The 26,863-nt window shown below is 35.2% G+C and overlaps 1 protein-coding gene across 1 annotated transcript in view; it reads right to left on the bottom strand.

The window, feature by feature from the left end:
- Window positions 1-291: 291 nt before the first annotated feature.
- LOC117013999 (sodium/hydrogen exchanger 2-like) overlaps window positions 292-26,863 on the bottom strand; it is a 92,302-nt gene continuing 65,730 nt past the window's right edge. The window contains 1 exon segment of the mRNA XM_033091711.1: window positions 292-460. Within this exon segment, the coding sequence (XP_032947602.1) occupies window positions 292-460 (169 nt within the window).

Consider the following 26,863-nt stretch of genomic DNA (forward strand, 5'->3'; position numbering starts at 1 on the left):
AGATAGATAACCTTTTAAAACTTTTATAAGCTAAAGTTTCATAGACAGAATTTATCCTATTAAGCTCTGTTCATCATTCTATGAAAGACAATGCAGCCTGTGCTATTCAAGCAAACATTCTTAATTTTATCTGAGTTCTTCATATTTTTCCAGGAGACACAAGTAAAAACAAACTGTGCTTTAAAGGGAAAGAACTTTGAATAATTCTGTGATTTTTTTTGTGACATCTCACTAAACAGATTATAACATACACACATGCATGCACGTGAGTGCATACACACACGCATACATTTACAGCAAAGATGCACTAGATGGTGTGTCTATTAACTGATTTGCTTCTGCCAGTTCAATGGCATGTTTTCTTTCAAGCTTCTCATAAAGAAGCACAATGCTTGATTTGGGCTGCTCATTTTCTCTGAGCAAAATCTTCTGCAGATACCCGCTGTTGAAATACTCCAATCTGTTGAAGAAGCAAATAAAATAAAAATTCCAGGAAATTAATGACTTTTTTTAGTACTTTTATATTCTGGTCAGAAGGTCCCAGAACTTGTTCACCACTGCCTATTCCAAATGTACTTTGCTGAAATGGAAAAATAAATGTAGGGTGTAGATTCTTATTTAATTTCAAATATGTACTTATGAGGAAATCAAAGCTTTAGGTTTATCCCACTAGCATCAACCAAGTCAAGGGAAACACAGACTATGAAGAAAAAAACCCTTGCAACAAAGACAGAAATACTGGTCTAGCAGGGTCTATATTTTTAAAAAGACCATGAAAGAAAAAGGCACTTACACAGTTTATTGCAATGGATGATAAAAGGAATGGAACACATTTGTTAAATGTTTACTTAGGGAAACTGAATTTAAACTTAGATAATAAACTCACAAAAATGAAAAATAGATCATATTAAACCAAATTCACAATACCCAAGTGAAATTTTTCAACTAAATAGAGATTTATGGTCAATAAGTTCATATTTTTAAAAACCTACAACACAATCTGAGAGACTGTACTGAACTCTACTTCTTTTTCAAAATTTTACATATTAAAATACATATTGTGATACTCCAGGAGTCTAAGGCCACCTTGACTCCAGGCTCAAGTTGTCAGCCTGAAAATTGCTCAGAAAGACAATAGGCCGTAGTATCTGGCTTAGAAAATAAAAGAAAGCATAAACATACAAACAAAAACTGTAGAATATTTAATAGCAATGTTTCTTTATGAAAACATTGGATCCAGAAATTTATGGGGCTTGATAGAGATGCAATTTTACCCCAAGGAGAAGGATATTTGTATAGAATGTGTGACAGCAAGGGGAAGAAGGAAAGGAAATGACCCAAATCTGTGTAATCATGAAGTTTTCAAAGTCTCTGTGTGTAGTTCCTCCACAGAAAAAGTCACTGCATAAAATTACATGGGACATACTTAACCAGAAAGCCAGGTAATTAGTTCAAACTATTTATTGTAAAAAATAATAATAATAATTGTTTGGCTGTTTGACTTATCAGTAGAAGTAAAGTAATATGTAAGTGTAAAAACATAGTTCTAGTCATGGTTTATACCCTTCTACTATGATCAAAAAGTAACATCTAAATTAAACATGTGGAAAAGATCTATTTTTGTTAGATCCTTTGTACTTATAAATGAGGGAAAAGGGATCTATTCTTTATTTGTCAGAGTTTAAAATAAACTTGTTTTGGGGGAGACCATTTCATAATTTATTTTGGTTCTCTGACCTTAACTTCACCTTAGAAAACTCCTGGAACGTGACATAAAAGGATGTCTACAAAGTATCAGGCCTTGCATTTGCAGCAAGTGTTTGCAGCTAAAAGAAGATCTAGTTTTTAATACAGCTCCTTCAAGGAATCTAGGCTGAAGTGGAATATTTTAATATGTATTACCACCAGGACTCTTAGGAGTAAATTTTAATTGAAAATAATTCAAACACTTGGATTTGAAATCTAGGACTCAATTTAATATCAGCATAGAAAAGTCCTTTTTATAATTTATTCATTCATTTATACATTCAAAAATATTTATTAGGTACCTATTATGTGGAATAAACTCTTCTAAGTGTTGTGATTACAGAATTTAACAATACAAAGAGGTATCTGCCCTCATACCACTTATATTTTAGTTAGAGAGAAGCATATAATAAAATAATTATATATATATGAAATACACACACACACATATATAATACACACACAGTGCCAAAAAATGTATACACATTTTAAGAAAGAAAAAAATTGTATTAAAATTGTAATACTCAACATATACCAATAACAAAAGATGAATACAAGTCACTTTTGACTTCTGCAATTACAAGAGGTGATCAAAGTGGTGACTATCAGCATAATATTAATGCACATTTTTCTTTCTTAAAATGTGTGTGTGTATATATATGTGTATATATATATGTATATATATACACATATATATATATATTTATATGTAGTATTATGTTATATTTTAAAAATAGAAAATAGCAAAACATTCCTCAAACAAAATAAAACATTAAAATATCAGAGAGTAATGTGTTATTCAGTAAATTGTAAGACATTGATATAATAGAAAATGACTGAAGCGTTAGGGAAGAACTCTTTGAGGAGATGAAATTTAAGCTAAATGTTAAATGACAAGAATGTATAGGCCTACAAAGATGAGGTAGAAGTGTATTCCAGGCAGAGAAAATATTATGCAAAGGCTTTTAGGTTGAAATGTGATGAATTTAATGCATTGAATAGACAGCAAGGACAACATGGCTACGGTGTAGCATATGGTAGGTAGAATAGTATGAGATAAAGTAGGAAAGCCAAAACAGATAGTCAGATTTGTAAACCCAGGCAAAATGTTTGGATATTTTTAAGTGACAAGATATTAGAAGTTTTAATCGTGATAGTAATGTGATTCGGTATAGAATCCCTTTCTCTGGAACTGTGCATAATATTCCCTAAAGAAAGGGATGGTCTGAAAACTTTATGGCATACTGTCTAGTTTTGGAGTCTGGACTTCATGACAGTCATGTCTCTCATGGTAAGGAAATGAAAGGAAAGATCTCTGCCTTTGTTTTTAGCTGTTATGCTTTATGACATGTGGATGAATAAAGCTCAATTATTTCCCACAAAAACATACAGAAAGAGAAACAGGCTCATTTTCTACACATGTATACAGGCATTTTTTTGGCAAATCCTCACTTGTCTTTCCAGGAATATTGTCCCTAGTGTCCTGATATGTCTTCTATGCCAGCCAGCAAGTGATCAAAGAACTGAAAAAGAATGAAACATGTTTCTAAATATACAGTTTATGATGGAATTTGGTCAATTTACTACTAAATAAAATGATCATTAAAAGCATCTTAAAAATTGTTCATTTCACCTGACTTGCTTTTTTCTTAATCCTAAACTCTTTTCAGGGCAAACAATAAAGAGCATCTATATTTATGTATAAGAATGCTTGCAATATAAGAGGCACTCTATTTAAAATTGAAAATGCACATATCAGTTGGTATTATATATGACAAATTCATTCATCTATCAAAGATCTGGGCATGGTACAGTGAGGGAAACAAAAAAGGTGAAAGGCATAAACCCTGCCCTAAAAGGACTTAGGACCAAATAGAAGAGGCAACATTTAAAAAAGTGGATAGAGATCAAAACATGTGCATTATAATATAATTTAAACTTGCATGTGTATATGTATAAATACAACAAGAAAAGGCAAATTTAGAAGAGAAATAGTAAAAAATGTGGAGTTAGAGAACGTTTATATAAAAATGTGCATTGTGAGTGGTGTCTGAAGAAATGGCATCACATATGGAAAAAAATAAGTCAATTATACCTCAATAAAGCTGTAAAAATTAAAAATAATAATAATAATAAGTCATTCTGTGTAATGGGAACATCATGAGTAAAATTTATGAGAGAAAAGAAAGACCTTCACAAGAAATGTATGAAAAAGAAGGTTGAATCTATCTGGGTCAATGGTGGAAACAAGGGGTAGTTGACAAAAGTTTTTAAATACTAATATTAAACGTTCAATTTGATATATAACAAAATTGCATATTTAAATAAATGTATATTTAGAAGAAACAATCAATAAACCCAACTTGAGTGATAATCCACAAAACAAATTTTATGCACTCTCAAAAATACCAGTGCCATAAAAGGCAACACAAACTTGAAAAAGAGTTTTAAATTAAAGGTGATTATGACAACTAAATACAATGCATGATCCTAGATCAGGAGAAAAGTGCTAATAAAAATATTATGGGGATATTTGACAAATTTTTGAATTTGGAATTATATTACATAACACTATTGTATCAATTTTAAACTTTGTGAATTTGATAAATTGTGATTATGTACTCGAATGTCCTTTTTCTTAGGAAATATTAATCTTGGTAAAGTATTTAGCAGTGAATAGTCAGATTTCTGCAACTTAGTCTTAAATGATTCAGCAAATGACAATAATAATGTGTACATATATTGACACAGAATGGTAAAGCAAAGATGGCAAATGTAACAATTAATGAATCCAGTTAAGGAGCATATATATATATATATATATATATATATATATATATATATATTCATATATATACGTATATATACATATATACGTATATATATGCATATATATATGCATATATGTATATATGTGTGTGTGTGTGTATATATATATATATATGAACTATTTTGAAATTCTATATGCTTGACATTTTTAAAATAAAATGTTGGAACAAGGAAATAAAGTTTGATTTGGTCCTATAAGCTGGTTAAATAAATATTTTCTTATCAATATAATATACATTATGCAGTCATTAAAAGTTATTGATATGGTAGGAATAAGACAGTAAAAATATGAATTTTCCACAGAATAAGCTAAAAATGTCATTCAATTATAATAAAATCCCACAAATTTCTTTTTACAACTTGAGCAATAAGGTACTAAAATTTGAGGAAATTGATGTAAAGAGTTGATTTGTCATGCTTATATGTACACATTATTACATATATAATTATTAATAAAACATGTGTTTTACATATAGAAAGCCATTATACGTTCTGATATGTATCCCAGGAAAGTATGGACTGCTCCACATTGAAGTTAGAAGCAAGGTAGACACTGAATGATCTTCCCTTATTTGATTAAAATCCCCAGATTTTTTTCATCATAAATAAATCTAGATAAAAATGGCGATGTGAGGTGAGCCTCTTGAAATCTCCCCTGGAACGTACAACAAATTGAACAACTATAATTCCACAAAGGACTCACTGCACAGCAGACAGGCAAAACTAAGAGGTCACAACCAAAATCACCTAAAGGTGGACAAATTGGGTGAGTGGGGGGAGGGAGGAGGAAGTGGGAAGTGTATAGACATGGGCCGCATGGGCGCAGGACACAGACCGGAACTCGGAGATCCAACCTGCCTGCATATCTGGGCTACCGCAGCCAGGGAAGAAGGAAGAACTCAGACTGCTAGTGCTCTGCTTATGGGCCACAGTCCCGCCTGAGGGATTAGCATATAGCACAGCTGAACGCAACACTCACGGCAGAAACCTCAGAGCAAAGACTGAGGGAAGAAGGGTGAAAATGGTGGTTTAAGTCCTTACTGCCAAACAGAGAATGGAAGGCTTATGCACTGAGCCTAGCTGCCCACTCCCCACCCTCCCAGAGCTCATCCCACCCTCACCCTCCCAGTGCTAGAGGTAGAATGGTAGCAGTGTCAGATCCAAAGAACAGACAACTTGCAGTTCTCAGAACTGTGGCCCACAGCCACAAACTCCCAGCCCAACTGGTTCTGGCCAGGGCAGGGAGCCTTGCGTTCATGACAGACTGTGCTGGTAGTCACTGCCATTGCTCTGGGCCACCTCTCACAATCCAACCCACCCCTGTCCCCACCTATCTGGGCAGATCCCTGCAGGAGTAAACAGAACTGCTGAAACACAGGCTCTGAATCTGGTGCAAGAAGAGCTTTGGAAATTCAGAAACTCTCCACATCCCACCACAGAGATGGTGCCTTGTGACCCAGGTAAACTGTTCACAGAGGAGAAGCCCGCCTTCCAGGGAATGCCCCCATTGTGTGAGAAACCAGAATAGTGTAGAGAAAATATAAGACTACAGTGTGAGAGGGAATAAAAGGCTGCACTCAGAAGGAAAATAAAACATTCTACCAACACCTACTGGAAAACAAGAGAAAGACTTCTTTCTTTCAGTCTGTTGCAGAAACCACTCTTGTAGATGCTTAGGAAGAGAAATAATGATTCAATTGCCATGAATAACCAAGGTAACAAGACAGGTCAGAAAAAAATGAGAAGTCTCCAGGAAAGGAACTTAAAGACATGGAAATAAGTGATTTAATGACAGAGAATTCAAGATTGCAGTTCTTAAAAAATCAGTGAGATGCAAGAAGACAGGCAGTTTAATAAACTCAGAAACATATTCAAAGACCAAAATGAACATTTTACCAAAGGGATGGAATTTTAAACAAGAACCAAATAGAATTTGTGACGATTAAGAACTCAATAAAAGAAATGAAGAATGAAATATCCAGCTTAGGTAGTAGACTTGACCAGATGGAAGAAAGAATCAGTGACATCGAAGATAGAAATACAGAAATAACAAAGATGGAAAAAGAGAGATACTTGAGAGTTAATAGAAATGAAAAAAATCTACAAGAACTTTCTGACTCCATCAGAAAGAGCAACCTAAGAATAATGGACACACCAGAAGGAGAAGAAAAGGAACAGAGAGTACAGTCAGAAAAATAGTGGACGAGAATATCACAAACTTGTGGACAGAACTGGATCCTCAAATCCAAGAAGCAAATGGAACACCTAATTACCTCAATCCCAAAAGGCCTTCTTCAAGGAACATTGTGTTGAAGCTGTCAAAAGTTAAGACAAAGAAAGAATCCTCAAGGCAGCCAGGGAAAAGAAGACAGAAAACTACAAAGGAAAGCCCATTAGATTATTATCAGATTTTTCAGCAGAAACTCTACAAGCCAAGAGGGACTGGAATCAAATATTCAAACTATTGAAAGAGAGAAATTATGAGCCAAGAACAATATATCCAGCAAAGATATCCTTATATGAAGGAGGAATAAAAACCATTCCAGACATACAGAGGCTGAGGGAATACTAACACATGACCTGCACTACAAGAAATACTGAAGAAGGCTATTCGACCAGCATAAATAGGGATCATTTGTGACAACAAAAACATAAAAAAGGGAGAGGCAAGACCTCAACCGGAATATAGGAATGGAGAAAGTAAGCATGCTGAAGCAAATGGAACACTGTAAATAAGAAACTTTCTTTTCCATAAATTTAATGGTAATCACTCAAAAAAAAATCCAGAACTAAAATATGTAACAGAAAAAAAAGAAACAGAGGGAAAATTATTAGAATACCACCACACTGAAATAATAGAAAGCAATAAAGAGGCAAAGAAACAATGAAGACACAGTTCTACCAGAAAACCAAAGATAGACTGATAGGAAATCCTCATATTTCAATAATCACCCTAAACGTAAATGGACTGAACTCACTAATAAAAAGGCACAGAATAGCAGATTGAATCAAAAAACTGAATCCAACCATGTACTGCCTTCAAGAGAGACATCTCAGCTACAAGGATAAATATACACTAAAAGTGAACGGGTGGAAATCAAAACTCTAAGCAAATGGTATTCAGAGAAGCAGGAATAGCTATACTGATATCAGAGGAAACAGACTTCAGTATGAAAAAGGTAACAAGAGTCAAAGACGGACATTTCATAATGACAAAGGAAACTTTACAACAAGAAGACATAACAGTCATCAATATTTTTGACCCCAATCAGAAAGCATGAAAATATACCAAGCAACTACCATGTTTCCCTGAAAATAAGACCGGGTCTTATATTAATTTTTGCTCCAAAAGACGCATTAGGGCTTATGTTCAGAGGATGTCATCATGAAAAATCATGCAAGGGTTAATTTTCCGGTTAGGACTTATTTTCGGGGAAACACGGTACTAACAACTAAAGGGAGAAATTGTTCAAAACACAATTATAGTAGGGGACCTAAATACATCATTGACATCTATGGATACATCATCCAAACAGAAAATAAATAAAGAAAAAACAGCCCTAAATGACACATTAGATGAAATGGACATACTTGACATTTATAGAGCACTTCATCCTAGAACATCAGACTATACATTCTTTTCTAGTGTACGTGGAACATTCTCAAGGATAGACCATATATTGGGACATAAAACTAGCCTCAGCAAATTTAAGAAGACTGAAAACATACCAAGCATATTCTCTGAGCACAAGGCTTTGAAACTTGATATCAACTACAAAAAGAAAACAACAAAAAAAGAAACAACACAAATATGTGGACATTAAACAACATACTTTTTTTAAATTAAAGTTTATTGGGGTGACAATTGATAGTAAAGTTTACACAGATTTCAGGTGTACAATGCTGTATTACATCATCTATAAATCACATTGTGAGTTCACCACCCATAGTCAGTTCTTCTTCTTTTTCACCCATTATTTGATCCCTTTACCTCAGCTACCAACCCCCTACCCTCTTACCTCTGATAACCAATAAATTACTGTCTGCGTCTATGAGTTTTTGTTTTCTCATTTGTTTGTTTTGTTCTTTTGTAAACACATACTTTTAAAGAATGACTGGTTCAAAGAAGAATTAAGAGGAGAGATAAAAAGATACGTGGAAACAAATGAAGAATAAAAAATACATCCTGCCAAAATTTTTGGAATGCAGCAAAAGCAATTTTCAGAGGGAAATTTATATCATTACAGCCTATCTCAAGAAACAAGAAAAATCCCAGATAAATAACCTCATGTTACACCTTAAAGAACTAGAAAAAGAAGAACAAATGAAACCTAAAATCAGCAAAAGGTAGGAAACAACAAAAAACCAGAGCAGACCTAGATGAAATGAGAACAAAAAGACAACGAAAAAATTAATGTGACAAAGAGCTGTTCTTTCAAAGATTGGTAAAATTGACAACCTGGGCTAGACTCACTATGATAAAAAGGGAAAAGACACCAATAAAGATAAACTGGAATGAAAGAGGGGAAGTTATCACGGATGCCACAGAAATACAAAGGATCATCCAAGAATACTCTGAAGGACTATATGCCACTAATTTCAATAACCTAGAAGAAATTGACAAGTTCTTAGAAATATATAACCTTTGTAGGCTGAATCACAAAGAATTGGAAAATCTAAATAGACCAATCACCACTAAGGAAATTGAATCGGTTATCGGAACCCTTCCCAAAAGCAAAAGTCCAGCACCTGATGGCTTCCCTAGTGAATTCTACCAAACATTCAAAGAGGATCTAATACTTGTCCTACTCAAACTCTTCTAAAAAATTGAAGAAGAGATAATACTCCCTAAGTCATTTCACAAGACCAAAATTACCCTGATATCAAAACCTGATAAGGATAACACAGAAAAAGAAAATTATAGAGCAACATCTCTGATGAATACAGCTGCAAAAATCCTAAACAAAATTCTAGCAAATCCAATGCAACAATGCATTAGAAAGATTATTCACCACAACCAAGTGGAGTTCATCCCAGGGGCACAAGGATGGTTCAACATATACAAATCTATCAATGTGATACACCACATAAACAAAATAAAATGCAAAAATCATACGATTATATCAATAGAAGCAGAAAAAGCATTTGACAAGATACAACATATAGTAATGATTAAAACACTTAATAAAATAGATATAGAAGGAAAATACCTGAACGTAATATAGGCTATATATAACAAATCCTCAGCTAATACCATAATTAAACATGAAAAACTGAAGCCCTTCAGGAACATGACAGGGCTATTCCCTATCACCTCTACTTTTCAACATACTATTGGAAGTCCTCGACAGAACAATCAGGCAAGAGAAAGAAACAAATGGCATGCGAATTGGGAATTAAGAAGTTAAATTGTCACTCTTTGCAGATGACATGATGCTATATATAGAAAACCCTAAAGACTCCACCCAAAACCTATTAGAACCAATAAATGAACTCAGTCAAGTTGCTGGCTCCATAATCAACGTACAAAAGTCCATTGCATTCCTATATACTAACAGTGAGATCTGAGAAAAAGAAAGAAAAAAAAAAAACTTCCTTTTGCAAGCAACAAAAAGAATAAAATAACTAGCAATAAACTTAACCAAGGAGGTGAAAGACTTATATCCTGAAAACTATGACATTTTAAAAGAAATTGAAGAAGACACAAAGAAATGCAAAGACATTTCATGTTCATCGATGGAAAATCAACATAGCTAAAATGGCCATATTACCCAAGCAATATACAGATTTAATGCAATCCCATCAGAATCCCAATGGATTTTTTAAAGAAATAGAACAAAAAATCATCAGATTTGTTTGGAACCACCAAAGACCCCGAATAGCCAAAGCAATCTTAAGAAAAAAGAACAATGCTGGAGGTATCACACTCCCTGACTTCAGCTTGTCCTATAGGCAACAATAATCAAAACACCATGGCATTGGCAGAAAAACAGACACAGAGACCAATGGAATAGACCTGAGAACCCAGAAATAAACCCACATAATATGGACAGATAATTTTGACAAAGAAGCGAAGAACATACAATGGAGAGAAGAGAGCCTCTTCAATAAATGGTGCTGGGAGAACTGGAAAGCCACATTCAAAAGAATGAAACTAGATTGCTGTCTGTCACCGTATACTAAAATTAACTCAAAATGGATGAAAGACCTAAACATAAGACCTAAAACAATAAACTGTGTAGAAGAAAATATAGGTTCTAACTTACGGACCTTGGATTCAAAGAGTATTTTATGATTTAGACTCCAAGGCAAGGGAAGTAAAGCTAAAATAAATGAATGGGACTATATCAAACTACAAAGCTTTTGCACAGCAAAAGAAACCAGGAACAATATAAAAAAGCAACCAACCAAATCGGAGATTTTTGCAAACAATGCCTCCATTAAGGGGCTAATATCCAAAATATATAAGGAACTCATACAACTCAACAACAAAAAACAAACAAATTAAAAAATAGGCAGAGGACCTAAAGAGATATTTATCCAAAGATGACATACAAATGGCCAATAGACATATGGAAAAATGCTCAACATCAATAATCATCAAAGAAATGCAAATAAAAAACACAATGAGATATCACCTCACACCAGTTAGAATGGCTATCATCAACAAGACAAATAGTAACAAGTGTTGAAGAGGCTGTGGAGAAAAAGGAACCCACATATACTGTTGGTGGGAATGCAGATTGGTGCAGCCACTATGGATGGCAGTGTGGAGGGTCCTCAAAAAATTAAGAATATAATTACCACATGACCCAGCAATCCCTGTCCTGGGTATCTACTCAAAAAATCTGAAAACATTTACCCATAAAGATATGTGTGCTCCAATATTCATTGCAGCTTTATTTACAGTGGTGAAGACATGGAAACAAAGTATCCTTCAAATGATGAATGTATAAAGAAGTTGTGGTATATATACTTAATGAAACACTATTTGGCCATAAGAGAAGATGAAATAGCACTATTTGTGACAACATGGATGGATCTTGAGATTATAATGCTAAGTGAAATAAGTAAGACAGAATAAGTAGAGAACCAAATGATTTCAGTGATATGTGGTATATAAAACTGAAAACAAAAGAAAAAGAGAAACAAATGAAGAAACAAAAACTCATAGACATATACAATAATTTAGTGGTTAACAGAGGGTAAACGGGGAGGGGAGCTGTAGAAGATGGTAAACGGGGTCAAATATATGGTGATGAAGTAGAACTCGCTCTAGGTGGAGAACACATAATATGAGATGTAGGTGACGTATTACAGAATGGTACACCTGAAATCTATGTAACATTACTAACAATTTTCAACTCAATAAATGTTAATTAAAAAGAAAAAGAAAGAAAGAAAGAAAGAAAGAAAGAAAGAAAGAAAGAAAGAAAGAAAGAAAGAAAGAAAAGAAGAAGGAAGGAAGGAGGAAAGAAAGAAAGAAAGAAAGAAAGAAAGAAAGAAAGAAAGAAAGAAAGAAAGAAAGAAAGAAAGAAGAAAGAAAGAAAGAAAGAAAGAAAGAAACTTAAGGGTATCTTGAATCCCTCTTAATATTCTCTATATTTCAATATTTATATTGTTATATTTTATAACAGCCCACCTCGGATAAGCAACAATCTAAAGTTTATTTCTATAAGAAGATAAAAAACAAATGATATAGACTTTGCTTATTTTTAATTTCTGAACCTCTCCTTACTTCTAATGTAGGAATAAAGCATTTTCCTCTGAACCCTAGGTAATATTGAAACTCTATTTTGAACAGTATATTTGCAATTTGACTATAAAATCTTAAACTTTCTCAACCCTTGATGATCTAAAAAAATCTCCACTAAAGACTGTAATACGCCAAGAAAAAAATTCCAATTACATATGAGATAAACAGGTAAGCTCATAAGCAAATTCTTTATAATATCAAGTAGAAAATAAACCAGGTTTCCGTGTAATTCAGTCTACTTTTAAAAATTAACATGATAAATAAACTAAACACACTCATAAATTGAAATATTTATAATTCATAGACGGTTCAATTTGAATAGGTCCTCAGAGATCATATAAACAGCCATTTTAATTTGATTAGAAAACGAAGGCCGCAGAGAACTTAAAAGGCTTTCCTAGGAGGATCAAAATGGTGGCGTGACGTGAGCCTCTGTAAAGCTCCCCTGGAATTTACAATTAATCGAACAACAATAACTCCACAAAGGACTCCCTGCACAGTGGGACAGGCAAGACGAAGAGGCACACTACTGAATTCACCTAAAGGTGGGCGAATCGCGCGAGCAGGGGAGGAGGGAAGGGAGAAGTGCAGAGACAGAGACGTGCGGGCGCAGGACGCAGACCTAGCTCAGTACTCCGAGCTAGCTGCATCCCTGAGCTGCCACAGCTGCAGGAGAGGGAAGAACTGGGAGTGCTAGGGCTCCGCTTATGGCCCACAGGGCTGGGAGGGGCAGCATATAACACGGCTGAACCCAGAGCTCACGGCAGAGACCTCAGAGAAAAGACTGAGGGAAGAGAGCTGAAAATGGTGGTTTAAACCCTCACTGCCAAGCAGAGCACAGAACCCTTGGGCACTGAGACTAGCCTCCCCCTACCTACCCTCCCAGGGCTCGCCCCGCTCCCACCTGCCAGGCATTGGGAGCAGAGCAGGAGCAGTGTCAGATCAAAGGAGCAGAATATTTGCTGTTCTGAGAACTGTGGAACACAGACAAAGATCCGCAGCCCAACTAGTCCCGGCAAAGGGAAGGGAGCTATGGAAGTGGGACAGCTGTGGTGGTGGTCGCCACCATTGCTCTGGTCCACCTCTCATGACTCACCCAGTCCCTGGCCCCACCTATCTGGGCAGATCCCTGCAGGAGTAAACAGAACTGCTCAAACATACGGGCTCTGAATCTGGTGCAGAAAGAGCTTTAGAACTTCAAAAGCTCTCCGCATACCCATACGGACACTGCACCCTGTGACCCAGGCCAAGTATTAAAAGACGAGAAGCCCGTCTCCCAGGGAATCCCTCCATTGTGTGAGAAGCTGGAATAGTGCAGAGAAAACATAGCACTAACGTGTGAGAGAGAAGAAAAAGGCTGCAGTCAGAGAGAAAATAAAACATTCTACCAACAAATACTGGAAAACAAAAGAAAGACCTCTTCTTATCAACCTGTTGCAGAAGCCACTCCTGTAGATGTCTAGGAAGAGAAATCATAAATCATTAAATGCGAAGAATAACCAAGGCAACAAGACAACTCAGAAAGAAAGTGAAAAGTCTCCAGAAAAGGAACTTAAAGATATGGAAATCTGTGACTTAAATGACAGAGAATTCAAGATTGTAGTTCTGAAAAAACTCAACGAGATGCAAGAAAACACAGAACGGCAGTCTAATGAACACAGAAACACAATCAAAGAACAGCATGAGCATTTTACGAAAGAGATTGAAATTTTAAAATAGAACCAAATAGAATTTCTGGAGATTAAGAACTCAATAGAAGAAATTAAGAATGAAATAACCAGCTTAGGTACTAGAGTTGCCCAGATGGAGGAAACAATCAGTACATTGAAGATATAAACCTGGAAATTACACAGACGGAAGAAGAAAGAGACTTGAGACTAAAGGAAATGAAAGAACTCTACAAGCACTTTCTGACTCCATCAGAATGAGCAATATAAGAATAATGGACATACCAGAAGGAGAAGAAAGAGAGAAGGGAACAGAGAATATATTCAAACAAATTGTTGATGAGAAGTTCCCAAATTTGTGGAGAGCACTGCATCCTCGAATACAAGAGGCAAATAGAACAGCTAATTACCTCAATCCCCAACAGGCCTTCTCCACGGCACATTGTATTGAAGCTGTCTAAAATCAATGACAAAGAAAGAATCCTCAAGGCAGCCAGGGAAAAGAAGACGGTAACCTACAAAGGAAAGCCCATTAGATTATCATCAGATTTTTCAGCAGAAACTCTACAAGCCAGGAGGGAGTGGAACCAAACATTCAAACTATTGAGAGAGAAATTATGAGCCAAGAATAATGTATCCAGCAAGGATATCCTTTAGATATGAAGGAGGAATTAAGACCTTTCCAGACATACAGAAGCTGAGGGAATTTTCTAATACACGACCTGCACTACAAGAAATACTAAAGGAGACTATTCGACCACCATTAACAGGGAAAATTTGTGGCAACCAAAACATAAAGAGGGGAGAGTAAAGTCCTGAACCGGAATATGGGAATGGAGAAAGTAAGTGTGCTGAAGAAAATGCAATACTCTAAATGTCAAACTTTCTTTTACATAAACTTCAGAGTAACTACTCAAAAAAAAAAAAAAAACAGAACTGAAATACATACTGTAATAAAGGAAGAACAGAGGGAAACATCATAGAATACAACCACACAGAAATAATAGACAAGAACAAAACGGCAAAGAAACAATGGATACACATCTTACCAGAAAACTAAAGACAAAATGACAGGAAATCCTCATATATCAATAATCACCCTAAATGTAAATGGACTGAACTCACCAATAAAAAGTCACAGAGTAGCAGATTGGATCAAACAACAAAACCCAGCCATATGCTGTCTCAAGTAACACATCTCAGCTACAAGGACAAGCATAGACTCAAGGTGAAAGGGTAGAAATTGACATTCCAAGCAAATGGTACCCAGAGAAAATCAGGTGAAGTCATAATGATATCAGATGAAACAGACTTCAGGGTGAAAAAGATAAGAAGAGACAAAATGGACATTTCATAATGGTAAAGGGGACTGTACAACAAGAAGACATAGCAGTCATCAATATTTATGCCCCCAATCATGGAGCACCGAAATATACTAAGCACTTCTAACAGAACTAAAGGGAGAAATTGACCAAAACACAATTATACTAGGGGACTTAAATACATCATTGACAGCTATGGATAGATCATCCAAACAGAAAATCAATAACGAAATAGCAGCCCTAAATGACACATTAGGTGACATGGACATAATTCACAGATATAGAGCACTTCATCCTAGAACACCAGACTATTCATTTTTTCTAGTGTACATGGAACATTCTCAAGGATAGACCATATTATTGGGACATAAATCAGCCTTAGCCAAATTTAAGAAGATTGAAATCATACAAGCATATTTTTTGATCACAAGCCTTTGAAATTGGACATCAACAGCAAAAGACAGCAGGAAAAAACCACAAATACATGGAGATTAAACACATACTTTTAAGAATGACAGGGTCAAAGGAGAAATTAGAGGAGAGATCAAAAGATACATAGAAACAAATGGCAATGAAAATACATCCTACCAAATTTTGGGAGGCAGCAAAAGCAGTTATTTGAGGGAAATTTTAAATCATTACAAAGGCCTGTCTCAAGAAACAAGAGAAATCCCAAATAAATAAACTTGTGTTACACCTTAAAGAACTAGAAAAGAAGAACAAGTGAAACCCAAGGTCAGCAGAAGAAAGGAAATAACAAAAATCAGAGCAAAACAATATGAAATAGAGAACAAAAAGACAATAGAAAACATAACGTGACAAAGAGCTGGTTCGTTGAAAAGATTAACAAAACTGACAAACCCTTGGGTAGACTCACTAAGATAAAAAGAGAGATGACACTAATTAACAAAATAGGAAATGAAAGAGGGGAAGTTATCACAGATACCACAGAAATACAAAGGATCATCCAAGAATACTATGAAGGACTATATGCCACCAAATTCAATAACCTAGAAGAAATGGACAAGTTCTTAGAAACATATAGCCTTCCAAGGCTGAACCATGAAGAACTGGAAAATCTAAAGAGACCGATCACCGGTAACGAAATTGAATCAATCATCCAAAACCTTCCCAAAAGCAAAAGTCCGGGACCAGATGGCTTTAGTAGTGAATTCTAACCAAACCTTCAAAGAGGATCTAATACCAATCCTGCTCAAACTCTTCCAAAACATTGAAGAAAAGACAGTACTCCCCAACTCATTTTTATGAGGCCAACATTACCCTGATACCAAAACCTGGTAAGGACAACACAATAAAAGAAAACTACAGACCAATATCTCTGATGAATACAGATGCAAAAATCCTAAACAAAATTCTAGCAACTCGAATACAACAATGCATTAAAAAGATCATTCATCACGACCAAGTGGGGTTCATCCCCGGGGCACAAGGATGGTTCAACATCCACAAATCCATCAATGTGATACATCACATAAACAAAATAAAAGACAAAAATCATATGATTATATCAATCGATGCAGAAAAAGCATTTGACAAGATACAGCATCCATTTATGATTGAAACACTTAATAAAATAGGTATAGAAGGAAAATATCTTAACATAATAAAGACCGTACATGACAAGCACTCAGCTCATCTCATAATTAACGGTTAAAACTGAAGCCCTTTGCTCTACGTTCAGGAACATGACAGGCTGTCCCCTATCACCTCTGCTTTTCAACATAGTGTTGGAAGTCCTTGCCAAATCAATCAGACAAGAGAAAGAAATAAAAGGCATCCAAATTGGGAATGAAGAAGTTAAATTATCACTCTTTGCAGATGACATGATGCTATATATAGAAAACCCTAAAGACTCCACCAAACAGCTATTATATCCGATAAACAATCAACGAATACAGTAAAGTTGCTGGCTACAAAATCAACGTACAAAAGTCCATTGGATGCCTATATACTAACAATGAAATCTCAGAAAAAGAAATACAAAAAACAATTCCTTTTGCAATTGCAGCAAAAAGAATAAAATAGCTAGGAATAAACTTAACCAAGGATGTGAAGGACCTATAAGCTGAAATCTATAAGACATTTTTGAAAGAAAGTGAAGAAGACACAAAGAAGTGGAAAGACAGTCTGTGCTCATCGATTGGAAGAATCAACATAGTTAAAATGGCTATATTACCCAAAGCAATATACAGATTTAATGCAATCCCCCTCAAAATCCCAATAGCATTTTTTAAAGAAATAGAACAAAAATCATCAGATTTGTTTGGAACCACAAAAGACCCTGAATAGCCAAAGCAATCTTAAGAAAAATGAACAATACTCCCTGTATCACCCTCGCTGACTTTAGCTTGTACTACAGGGCTACAATAATCAAAACAGCATGGTATTGGTAGTAAAACAGACACATTGACCAGTGGAATAGAATTGAGAACCCAGAAGTAAAACCACAGAAATATGGACAGATAATTTTTGACAATGAAGCAAATAACATGCAATGGAGAAAAGACAGAATCTTCAATAAATGGTCCTGGGAGAATTGGATAGCCAGGTGCAAAAAGAATGAAACTGGACTGTTATCTGTCACCATGTACCAAAATTAATTCAAAATGGATCAAAGACTTAAGCATAAGACCTGACACAATAAACTGCATAGGTTTTCACATAGGTACTAAACTTATGGACCTTGGGTTCAAAGAGCATTTTATGAATTTGACTCCAAAGGCAATGGAAGTAAAAGCTAAAATAAACGAATGGGACTATATGAAATTTAAAAGCTTCTGCACAACAAAAGAAACCATTGACAAAATAAAGAGGCAACCAGCTGAATGGGAGAAGGTTTTTGCAAACAGTGCCTCCGATAAGGGGCTAATGTCCAAAATATACAAGGACCTCATGAAACTCAACAACAAAAAAAAGAGAACTCAATTGCAAAATGGGCAGACGACCTGAAGAGACATTTCTCCAAGGAAGACGTACAAATGGCAAATAGACATATGATAAAATGGTCAACATCACTAATCATCAGAGAAATGCAAATAAAAACCACAATGAGGTATCACCTCACCCCAGTCAGAATGGCTATCATCAACAAGACAAATAGTCACAAGTGTTGGAGAAGCTGTGGAGAAAAAGGAACCCTCATACACTGTTGGTGGGAATGCAGACTGGTGCAGCCATTATGGAAGGCAGTGTGGATGTTCCTCAAAAAATTACGAATAGAATTACCATATGACCCAGCAATCCCTCTCCTGGGTATCTACCCAAAAAATCTGAAAACACTTATACATAAAGACACGCGTGCTCCAATGTTCATTGCAGCTTTGTTTACGGTGTCCAAGACATGGAAACAACTAAAATGTCCTTCGATAGATGAATGGATAAATAAGTTGTGGTATATATACACAATGAAATACTATTCGGCGGTAAGAAAAGATGATATAGGAACATTTGTGACAGCGTGGATGGTCTTGAGAGTATAATGCTAAGCGAAATAAGTCAGACAGAAAGAGCAGAGAACTTTATGATTTCACTGATATGTGGTATATAAACCAAAAACAACAAAAGAACAAGAGAAACAAACGAGAAACAAAATCTCATAGACACAGACAATAGTTTAGTGGTTACCAGAGGGTAAGGGAGTATGGGGGTGGTAGATGAGGGTAACGAGGATTAAATATATGGTGATGGAAGGAGAACTGACTCTGGGTGGTGAACACACAATGGGATTTATAGATGATGTAATATAGAATTGTACACCTGAAATCTATGTAACTTTACTAACAACTGTCACCCCAATAAACTTTAATTAAAAAAAAAATACCTATTCAGAAGTCAGAAAAATCATGCCCCCTTTTATTAGGAGAGAGATCCAAATATAAAAAGACCTAACATGTAAGGATTTAACATACAAGTGTTAGTTTCAGTCAACAAGATGATCTAGATTATATATATGCATCTTACACGGAGGAGAGTTTGTTTAGTCACTGTTGGAGAGTTCTCTCTTCTTCTTGTCACATCTAGTAAGTCAACAAGAAGACGGATGGTCATCCCCTACAAAATTAGAAACAAAATCTGTATTCCTATCATGTTAAATTAGTTCTTGAATATTTCCCATCTCTGTGTGTGTGTGTGTGTGTGTGTCTGTTTTTGTCTGTGTGCAGGCGTGCACATGTGTTAATCCAGCCCGAATTAGAATTTAGTACATTATCTTCAGATTCAGGGGGATTATTGGGCTAACATCAGAGAGAAATCCTGTCACTTTCTCTCACAAGTTCAATGGGGAATATTACATACAAAAATCTGTGTTATCTAATATAACCTAACAGAAAGTTTACCATTATATTTCAAAAGTGGAAGGAAGTAGTCAAATCACATAGCCAAAGTGCTATAACATATTTTAACTTCAAATTCTGCCAGCTATCTAGGGTACATCATTTTGTCATTGTTTATCATCCATTAAAAATGGGATTACAGTCCTCTTTTTTAAATTGAAGTTTATTGGGGTGACAATTGTTAGTAAATTTACATAGATTTCAGGTGTACAATTCTGTAATACATCATTTATATATATCACATTGTGTGTTCACTCTGACCCAGAGTCAGGAGAGGGATTACAGTCCTCTTGGTATGCTACTTTAACTGTTTCTTAAGAAGAATTAAAAAAGCAAACATTTCACAGTGTTTACAAATGCCAATCCATTATGACGTACACCTGATATTAATATGTTATATGTCAATTATATCTCAATTAAGGAAACAAGCAAATATATGCATCTCTACACGGAGGAGAATATAATAAGAATATTAATAAGCAATAAGTTGTGCCACAATATTCATAAAATTATATATATATATATAAATATATTTGTATAATATTTTGTTGAGGCACTGGAATTACAGTGGGGATGTAAAGTCAAAAAGACACATAGTCTCATGGCCTTATGGAGATTGCAGTGCAGTGTAATGTGTCAAGGAGAGAGCCATTAGTCAAATAACTACATTAATGTATGAACGATTACAACTTGAGATAAGTGTTAGAAAGGAAATGACAATGTAGCATATGCTTTTATGACAAAGTAGCATATTTTAAATTGTAGGGTAAGGAAAGTTTTTTTTTTTTTTCCTAAGGAAGTGACACCTAATATAATTCCTGAAGTATGAGTAGACATTTGCTACATGGAGAGAAAGAACCATTATAGGCTGAGGGAATAACAGCATCAGTAAGGCCCTATAGTAGGAGAAGGCATGGCACATTAGGGAAACTGAAAACCCTGCATGACTCGTTTGTGGAGAGATAGGCTAGGGTTAGACAATGGAAAGCTTTACAGGCTATGCTAACATTTTTTTTCTAAGACTATTTGACAATTAAGATGGCTTGACTAGATTTATGCTTTACAAAGATCACTGTAGCTGCAGTGTAAAAAAGAGTGTTCAAAATTAGCTATGATGGATATGAGGAGAAAGTTTAGGAGACCACTTTGTTATTCCAAGTAAGAGATGGTGATAGCTTAGACAGAGATGATGGCAGAGGAGATACAAATAAATGGATTAAGTGACCAAATAGACATGGAAGGAGGGCATTGTGACAGAGGGAAAGGTAAAAAGGATGACACTAAAATTTCATGCTTGAGCAGGAGGGGTAGAGAAAGTAATTTTATCCAAATGAGGAAGACTAAGAGTAGTATCCAGGTTGACAGCAAAATCAAAAGTTCAAGTTTAGACATAAAAAGCTTAAGATTTCTGTGGGTTATCCAAGTGAGGATAGCAAGAAAATACTTACTATATGTTCTAGAATGCAGAGGAGATCTTTAGGCTAGAGGTATAAATTTAAGTCATATGTATACAGCAAGTAAATGAAATTATATGTGGGTATGAATGAGGGAAATCATCAGGGAAAGAGTAAAGAGTGAGAAGAGAAAGAGGTCTAGAGGAATCCTTGAGAAAAGCTAATATTTAGTGATATATAAATGAGAATAGCCAGCAAAAAAGACAGAGAAAGAGGAACCAGATATAAGATAATCAGAAAGTGGACTGTCACAAAACACACAAAAAAAGAAAATTTCAAAGAGGTGGGATGGGAGTTTGACTCATGTGGAATCCTTCTGAAAGCTCAAATAAAATGAGGATGGAAAGTGCCCATTAGTAATCTCAATAAAAGACAAGGGAGCAACAAAGGCTATGAGACCCAGAGAGTATACTTAGAGTTTGGTTGTATTTTAAAAAGGAGTGAACTGAGCCTGTTTAAGGCTGATGGAAAGGCTCCAGTTGAAAAGAAGAGTATGAATACACATGAGAGAAAATAAATGATGGATAGCACAAGACAAAAAAGAGGGGGAATAGATTACAGAGCATAGCTTGAGGTAGGAGATCCCAGTTCTGTAATAATAAGAAGAAAAGAGGATAGGAACAGATGCATGAGTTTTGGGAAGTTAAAGGATCCTATGGATTGCTACTAAGCCAAATTGCTCTTTGGGAATTTCACTTTCCTTAGATTATAGGAATTTTAGGGCTGAATGAAATCTGAGATAATATGGCAGTTTTCAATTGTTCTGACAATATTGGGGGTGCAATTTTTGGTTGTCACAATGACTGGCACTTACTACTGGCACTTAGTGGACAGGGATCAAGGATGCCAAAGTATAAAGAATTCTTCTACCGAAAAGCAAATTGTGACCCCATTAAGAAACTCCTCATTTTGAAGATAAAAAAAAAAAAAAAAAAAAAAACTGAAAACAATTTAAGAAATTCAGTAATGCCAATACAGGAAATTTTGAAGAACAATTACTCAAGGTCAGATTACGTAATTCTAAACCATGCTCTTCTATTATATTATAACATCAATTCAAGATGAGAGATTGCACTTGATGTTTCAGTAATGTTCCTAAAGTAGGTAGAGGTTAAAATTATTAAAATAAAACATCTTAATATATCCACATGTCTTAAATTTTCAAGTGTTCTCTGGGTGAGAGAAGTTAGCCCTTTAAATTGTCTTCTCTTTCATCTTTTCTTACCGCCGAATAATATTCCATTCTGTATATATACCACACTTCTTTATCCATCATTTAGCGAAGGACATTTTGGTTGTTTCCATGTCTTGGCTGCCGTAAATAAAGCTGCAATGAACATTGGAGCACACTTATCTTTATGTATAAATGTTTTCAGATTTTTGGGGTAGATACCCAGGAGAGGGATTGCTGGGTCATATGGTAATTCTATTCATAATTTTTTGAGGAACCTCCACACTTCCTTCCATAGTGGTTGCACCAATCTGAATTCCTACCAACAGTGTATGAGGGTTCCTTTTTCTCCACAACCTCTCCAACACTTGTTACTACTTGTCTTGTTGATGACAGCCATTCTAACTGGGGTGAGGTGATGTCTCATAGGACCATTTGTGACAACATGGATGGATCTTGAGATTATAATGCTAAGCGAAATAAGTCAGACAGAAAAAGCAGAGAACCATATGATTTCACTGATATGTGGTATATAAACCCAAAACAACAAAAGAACAAGACAAACAAATGAAAAACAAAAACTCATAGACACAGACAATAGTTTTAGTGGTCACCAGAGGGTAAGGGGGGTGGAGGGTGGTAGATGAGGGTAAAGGGGATCAAAAATATGGTGATGGAAGGAGAACTGACTCTGGGTGGTGAACACACAATGTGATTTATAGATGATGTAATACAGAGATTTGTACACATGAAATCTACGTAACTTTACTAACAATTGTCACCCCAATAAACTTTAATTAAAAAAAATAATAATAATTATACTGATTAGGTAATAAGCTTAGAGAAGCCAAAATCAGTGTTAACTCTGTTCACTGCGGTATTCCAAGCACTCTGAATGCTACCTGGTTTATAGTTGCTCAATAAATATTGTGTTGACTACATCACTAACATTCATGTAATTAATATAAACAAGAAAGTGAAATAATAGATCTGAAAGCACTTTTCACAGTGTCATGCAGTTGTGTGATCTAGTTAAAACTGAAAATTAGACTATGGAGAGCACTGATTGGCCGCTACTTCTGATCAAGACTGAGCATTATTCTTCTAATCTGGCTTTTGGATCACAGTGGCAGTCATTTCAAATACACTTACTTACAAGAGCAGAGGAGAGGGAAAAATTGCATGAACAGCTCTGATCTACAAATTCTTGCTATTTCTACCAGATCTGGTCTACAGGCTCTGATTTTTTCCCTCAGGCAGAGGCTCCCAATTCAAAACAGGGGGAGAGATATGGGTGATGAATTCTACACATTGCATAGTTCACTATTAGAGAAATTTGCTTTTGTATGTCATTTTGAGAGTCCCAATATATATTCATGCTTAAATCCTAATTAAGCACATTAACAGATCACATAGTCTAAATTCATTTAATACCTGATTCTACCTGTCAAGGCCTGAATTATCTGTGCCCTAACGTGGAAATATAAGGGGGATGGTAGATGATGGTAAAGGGGATCAAATATATGGTGATGGAAAGAGAACTGACACTGGGTGGTGAACACACAATGTGATATATAGATGATGTATTACAGAATTGTACACCTGAAATCTATGTAACTTTACTAACAATTGTCACCCCGATAAACTTTCATTAAATTAAAAAAATAAGTGGATTGCCAGTTTTATTGATTTTAAATACATATTTACTTAGCAATACCATTAAATTATCTAACAGCAAGGGTAAGTGATGCTTGTTTGTTCACATGTGTACACAGAGGAGAAAGCAAGCATGAGACTAAGACAGTGAAGGCAAGTGGGAGAGAAAATGGAGAGTAGACATGGTCCAAATTATTAAGTTATTCAGTGTTTTGCTACGTATTTTTTTAATAAAACAAAGTATAGTTGAATGAAAAGTAAAAGAAGAAATTGAGATTTGCCTTAGAGTTTAAATTTGAAACAAGGACTTTAAGAATGAAAGTTATCTGAAGTCAGACGGGAAAAATCAAGAACCGTATGATTTCACTCATATGTGGAAAATAAAACTGAAAGCAACAAAAGGAACAAGACAAACAAACAAAAACACATAGACACAGACAACAGTATAGTGTTTACAAGAGGGGAAGGGGGGAAGGAGGAAGGGTGTGGTGATGGCAGGAGATTTGACTTCAGGCTATGAACACACAATGCAATATACGGATGATATGTTATAGAATTGTACACCTGAAACCTATATATTTTTATTAACCAATGTCACCACAATAAATTTAATTTTAAAAAAATAAAGAAAGCTATCAACCTAAGTAAAAAACATGAGGTGGAATATGGGGTGGGGGGAAAGGCTGCAAATAAACTACTGCTGTCAAATGAGCTTCCACACTACTTAGTCATTTTCAAAGCACTTTGAAAATATGTTTTCATAAAGTTGCTATTTTCACCTTATTTCAGAAATGTAGAAAGAAGCAGGTAATAATTTCAATTAATGATAAGGTTGAAACTTAAAAGAAACTCATTGGTTCCCTAGCTCTTCATCAGCTCTTCAGTGCTTTTAAATGACAGAAATATCTTATTATGGACCTGGTTTCTTTAACATGCCAAAAGAACATGCTTCCCCAAGAGCTTCCTTTCCACTTTGGAACTATGCAATTTTTGTAAATGTATGTGAATTGCCTAAAGCCAGGGGATCATTCTATTCACATGGCTTTCATAAGTAATTTTGTGTAATTCTCCCTTTTTAGGTGACATTTAAGTAGTGAGATTCCACTCAATTCATTCTGACAGTTGAAAAATTATCGTACAATGCTTTCATGGAATAGAACTACGTCCTCTTGACTGCTTATTATAGGCAAAATGCTTCCCAATGTGCACAGGTCTGCCTAATGAACTGGTCTTTTAAAAGGCTGCCTCCATATTTATGTTTTTAAACCCATCTAAACTACTCACCATCTTTACTTATTTCATTCCACTCAGTCTATCAGGGATAGACCAAAATTAATGCTTCCAAAAGAATGATGTCAAACCAACCAAACTCAGTGACATATCCTCATATAGCTAATTTTATGTATTTTGTACTATTATACTCTCTCCAGAGACAAACTTTCATTTCATATGGTAGAATCTTTGTAGTAACTAGCATATCAGGTTACATGACGTATTGAGTAAAACAAAGGAAATGGTTGAAAAAATGAACTTGATTTCAAAGCTCTACCAAACATTTTCATAACATAGCCATACTCCAAACAACTTTTATTTATATTCATTTATTTCTTTATTTCACAAATGTTTATTGCACATTTCATTGGAGCCAACACTGTACTAGACTATGAGTATATAGTGGTGAATAAACCATATATATTTCCTGTATTCATGGAACCCATAGCTTAGTAAAGGACATAGGTTTCACAAGTGGAGAAGAAAATAACTATATGATTGATTGATTAACCGATGAAAGAAAGAAAGAGAGAGAGAGAAGGGAGAAAGAGAGGAGGGAGGAAGGGGAAAGGAAGGGGAGGGAAAGGAAGGGAAGAGAAGGGAAAGGAAAGGAAGAGAAGGGAAGGGAAGGAAGGAAAGAAAGAAGAAAAGAAGGAAGGAAGGAAAACAAAGAAAGAGTAATAATTCTATAGAAGTATTAAAAAGAAGACAATACTCCTAAAATGGAGACACTTATATTAAGCCCCAAGTCATCAAATCAAGACTTGACTTAATTACAGTTTTCGCTATCCCAGAAATGAAATCTTAAGCCAGTCAATCAGCAATTGTCTAATCAGCACTAGTTTGGTATCTGCCAGAAAAACCCCTGCCATTCCCTGAAGGAAAGTAACCTTACAATCTGCTTTTTTGCCTAGTATAACTTTCTTGTTCCTGCTCCCTTCTGCCTATAAGTCTTTCATTTTGCAAAGATCCTTGGAGCTCCTTTCTATCTGCTGCATTAGATGCTGCACAATTCATGAATCATTGAATAAAGCCAGTAAGATCTTTAAATTTTACTCAGTTGAATGTTGTTTTTGAACAAAGAAAAAAATCCACCTCCTCGCCCCTTACCCTCTGGTAACTATTAAACTATAAGTTTTTGTTTCTTCATTTGTTTGTCTTGTTCCTTTGTTGTTTTCAGTTTTATATACCACATATCAGTGAAATCATATGGTTCTCAACTTTTTCTGTCTGACTTATTTCACTTAGCATAATAATGTCAAGATCCATCCATGTTGTCGCAAATGGCATTATTTCATCTTTCCTTATGGCAAAATAGTATTGCATTGTGTATATATACCACATCTTTATGCAATCATCTATTGAAGAACATTTTGGTTGTTTTTATGTCTTGGCCACCATAAATAAATATGCAATAAAAATCGGAGCCCATATATCTTTACAGATAAATGTTTTCAGATATTTTGGGTAGATAACCAAGAGAGGGATTGCTGGGTAATGTGGCAGACAAGGGTAAAAGGGATCAAATATATAGTGATGGAAGCAGAGCTGACTCTGGGTGGTGAACACACAATGTGATATATAGATGATGTATTACAGAAGTGTACACCTGAAACCTATGTAACTTTACTAACAATT

Source organism: Rhinolophus ferrumequinum, chromosome X (assembly GCF_004115265.2).
Source record: "Rhinolophus ferrumequinum isolate MPI-CBG mRhiFer1 chromosome X, mRhiFer1_v1.p, whole genome shotgun sequence".
NCBI lineage: Eukaryota > Metazoa > Chordata > Mammalia > Chiroptera > Rhinolophidae > Rhinolophus > Rhinolophus ferrumequinum.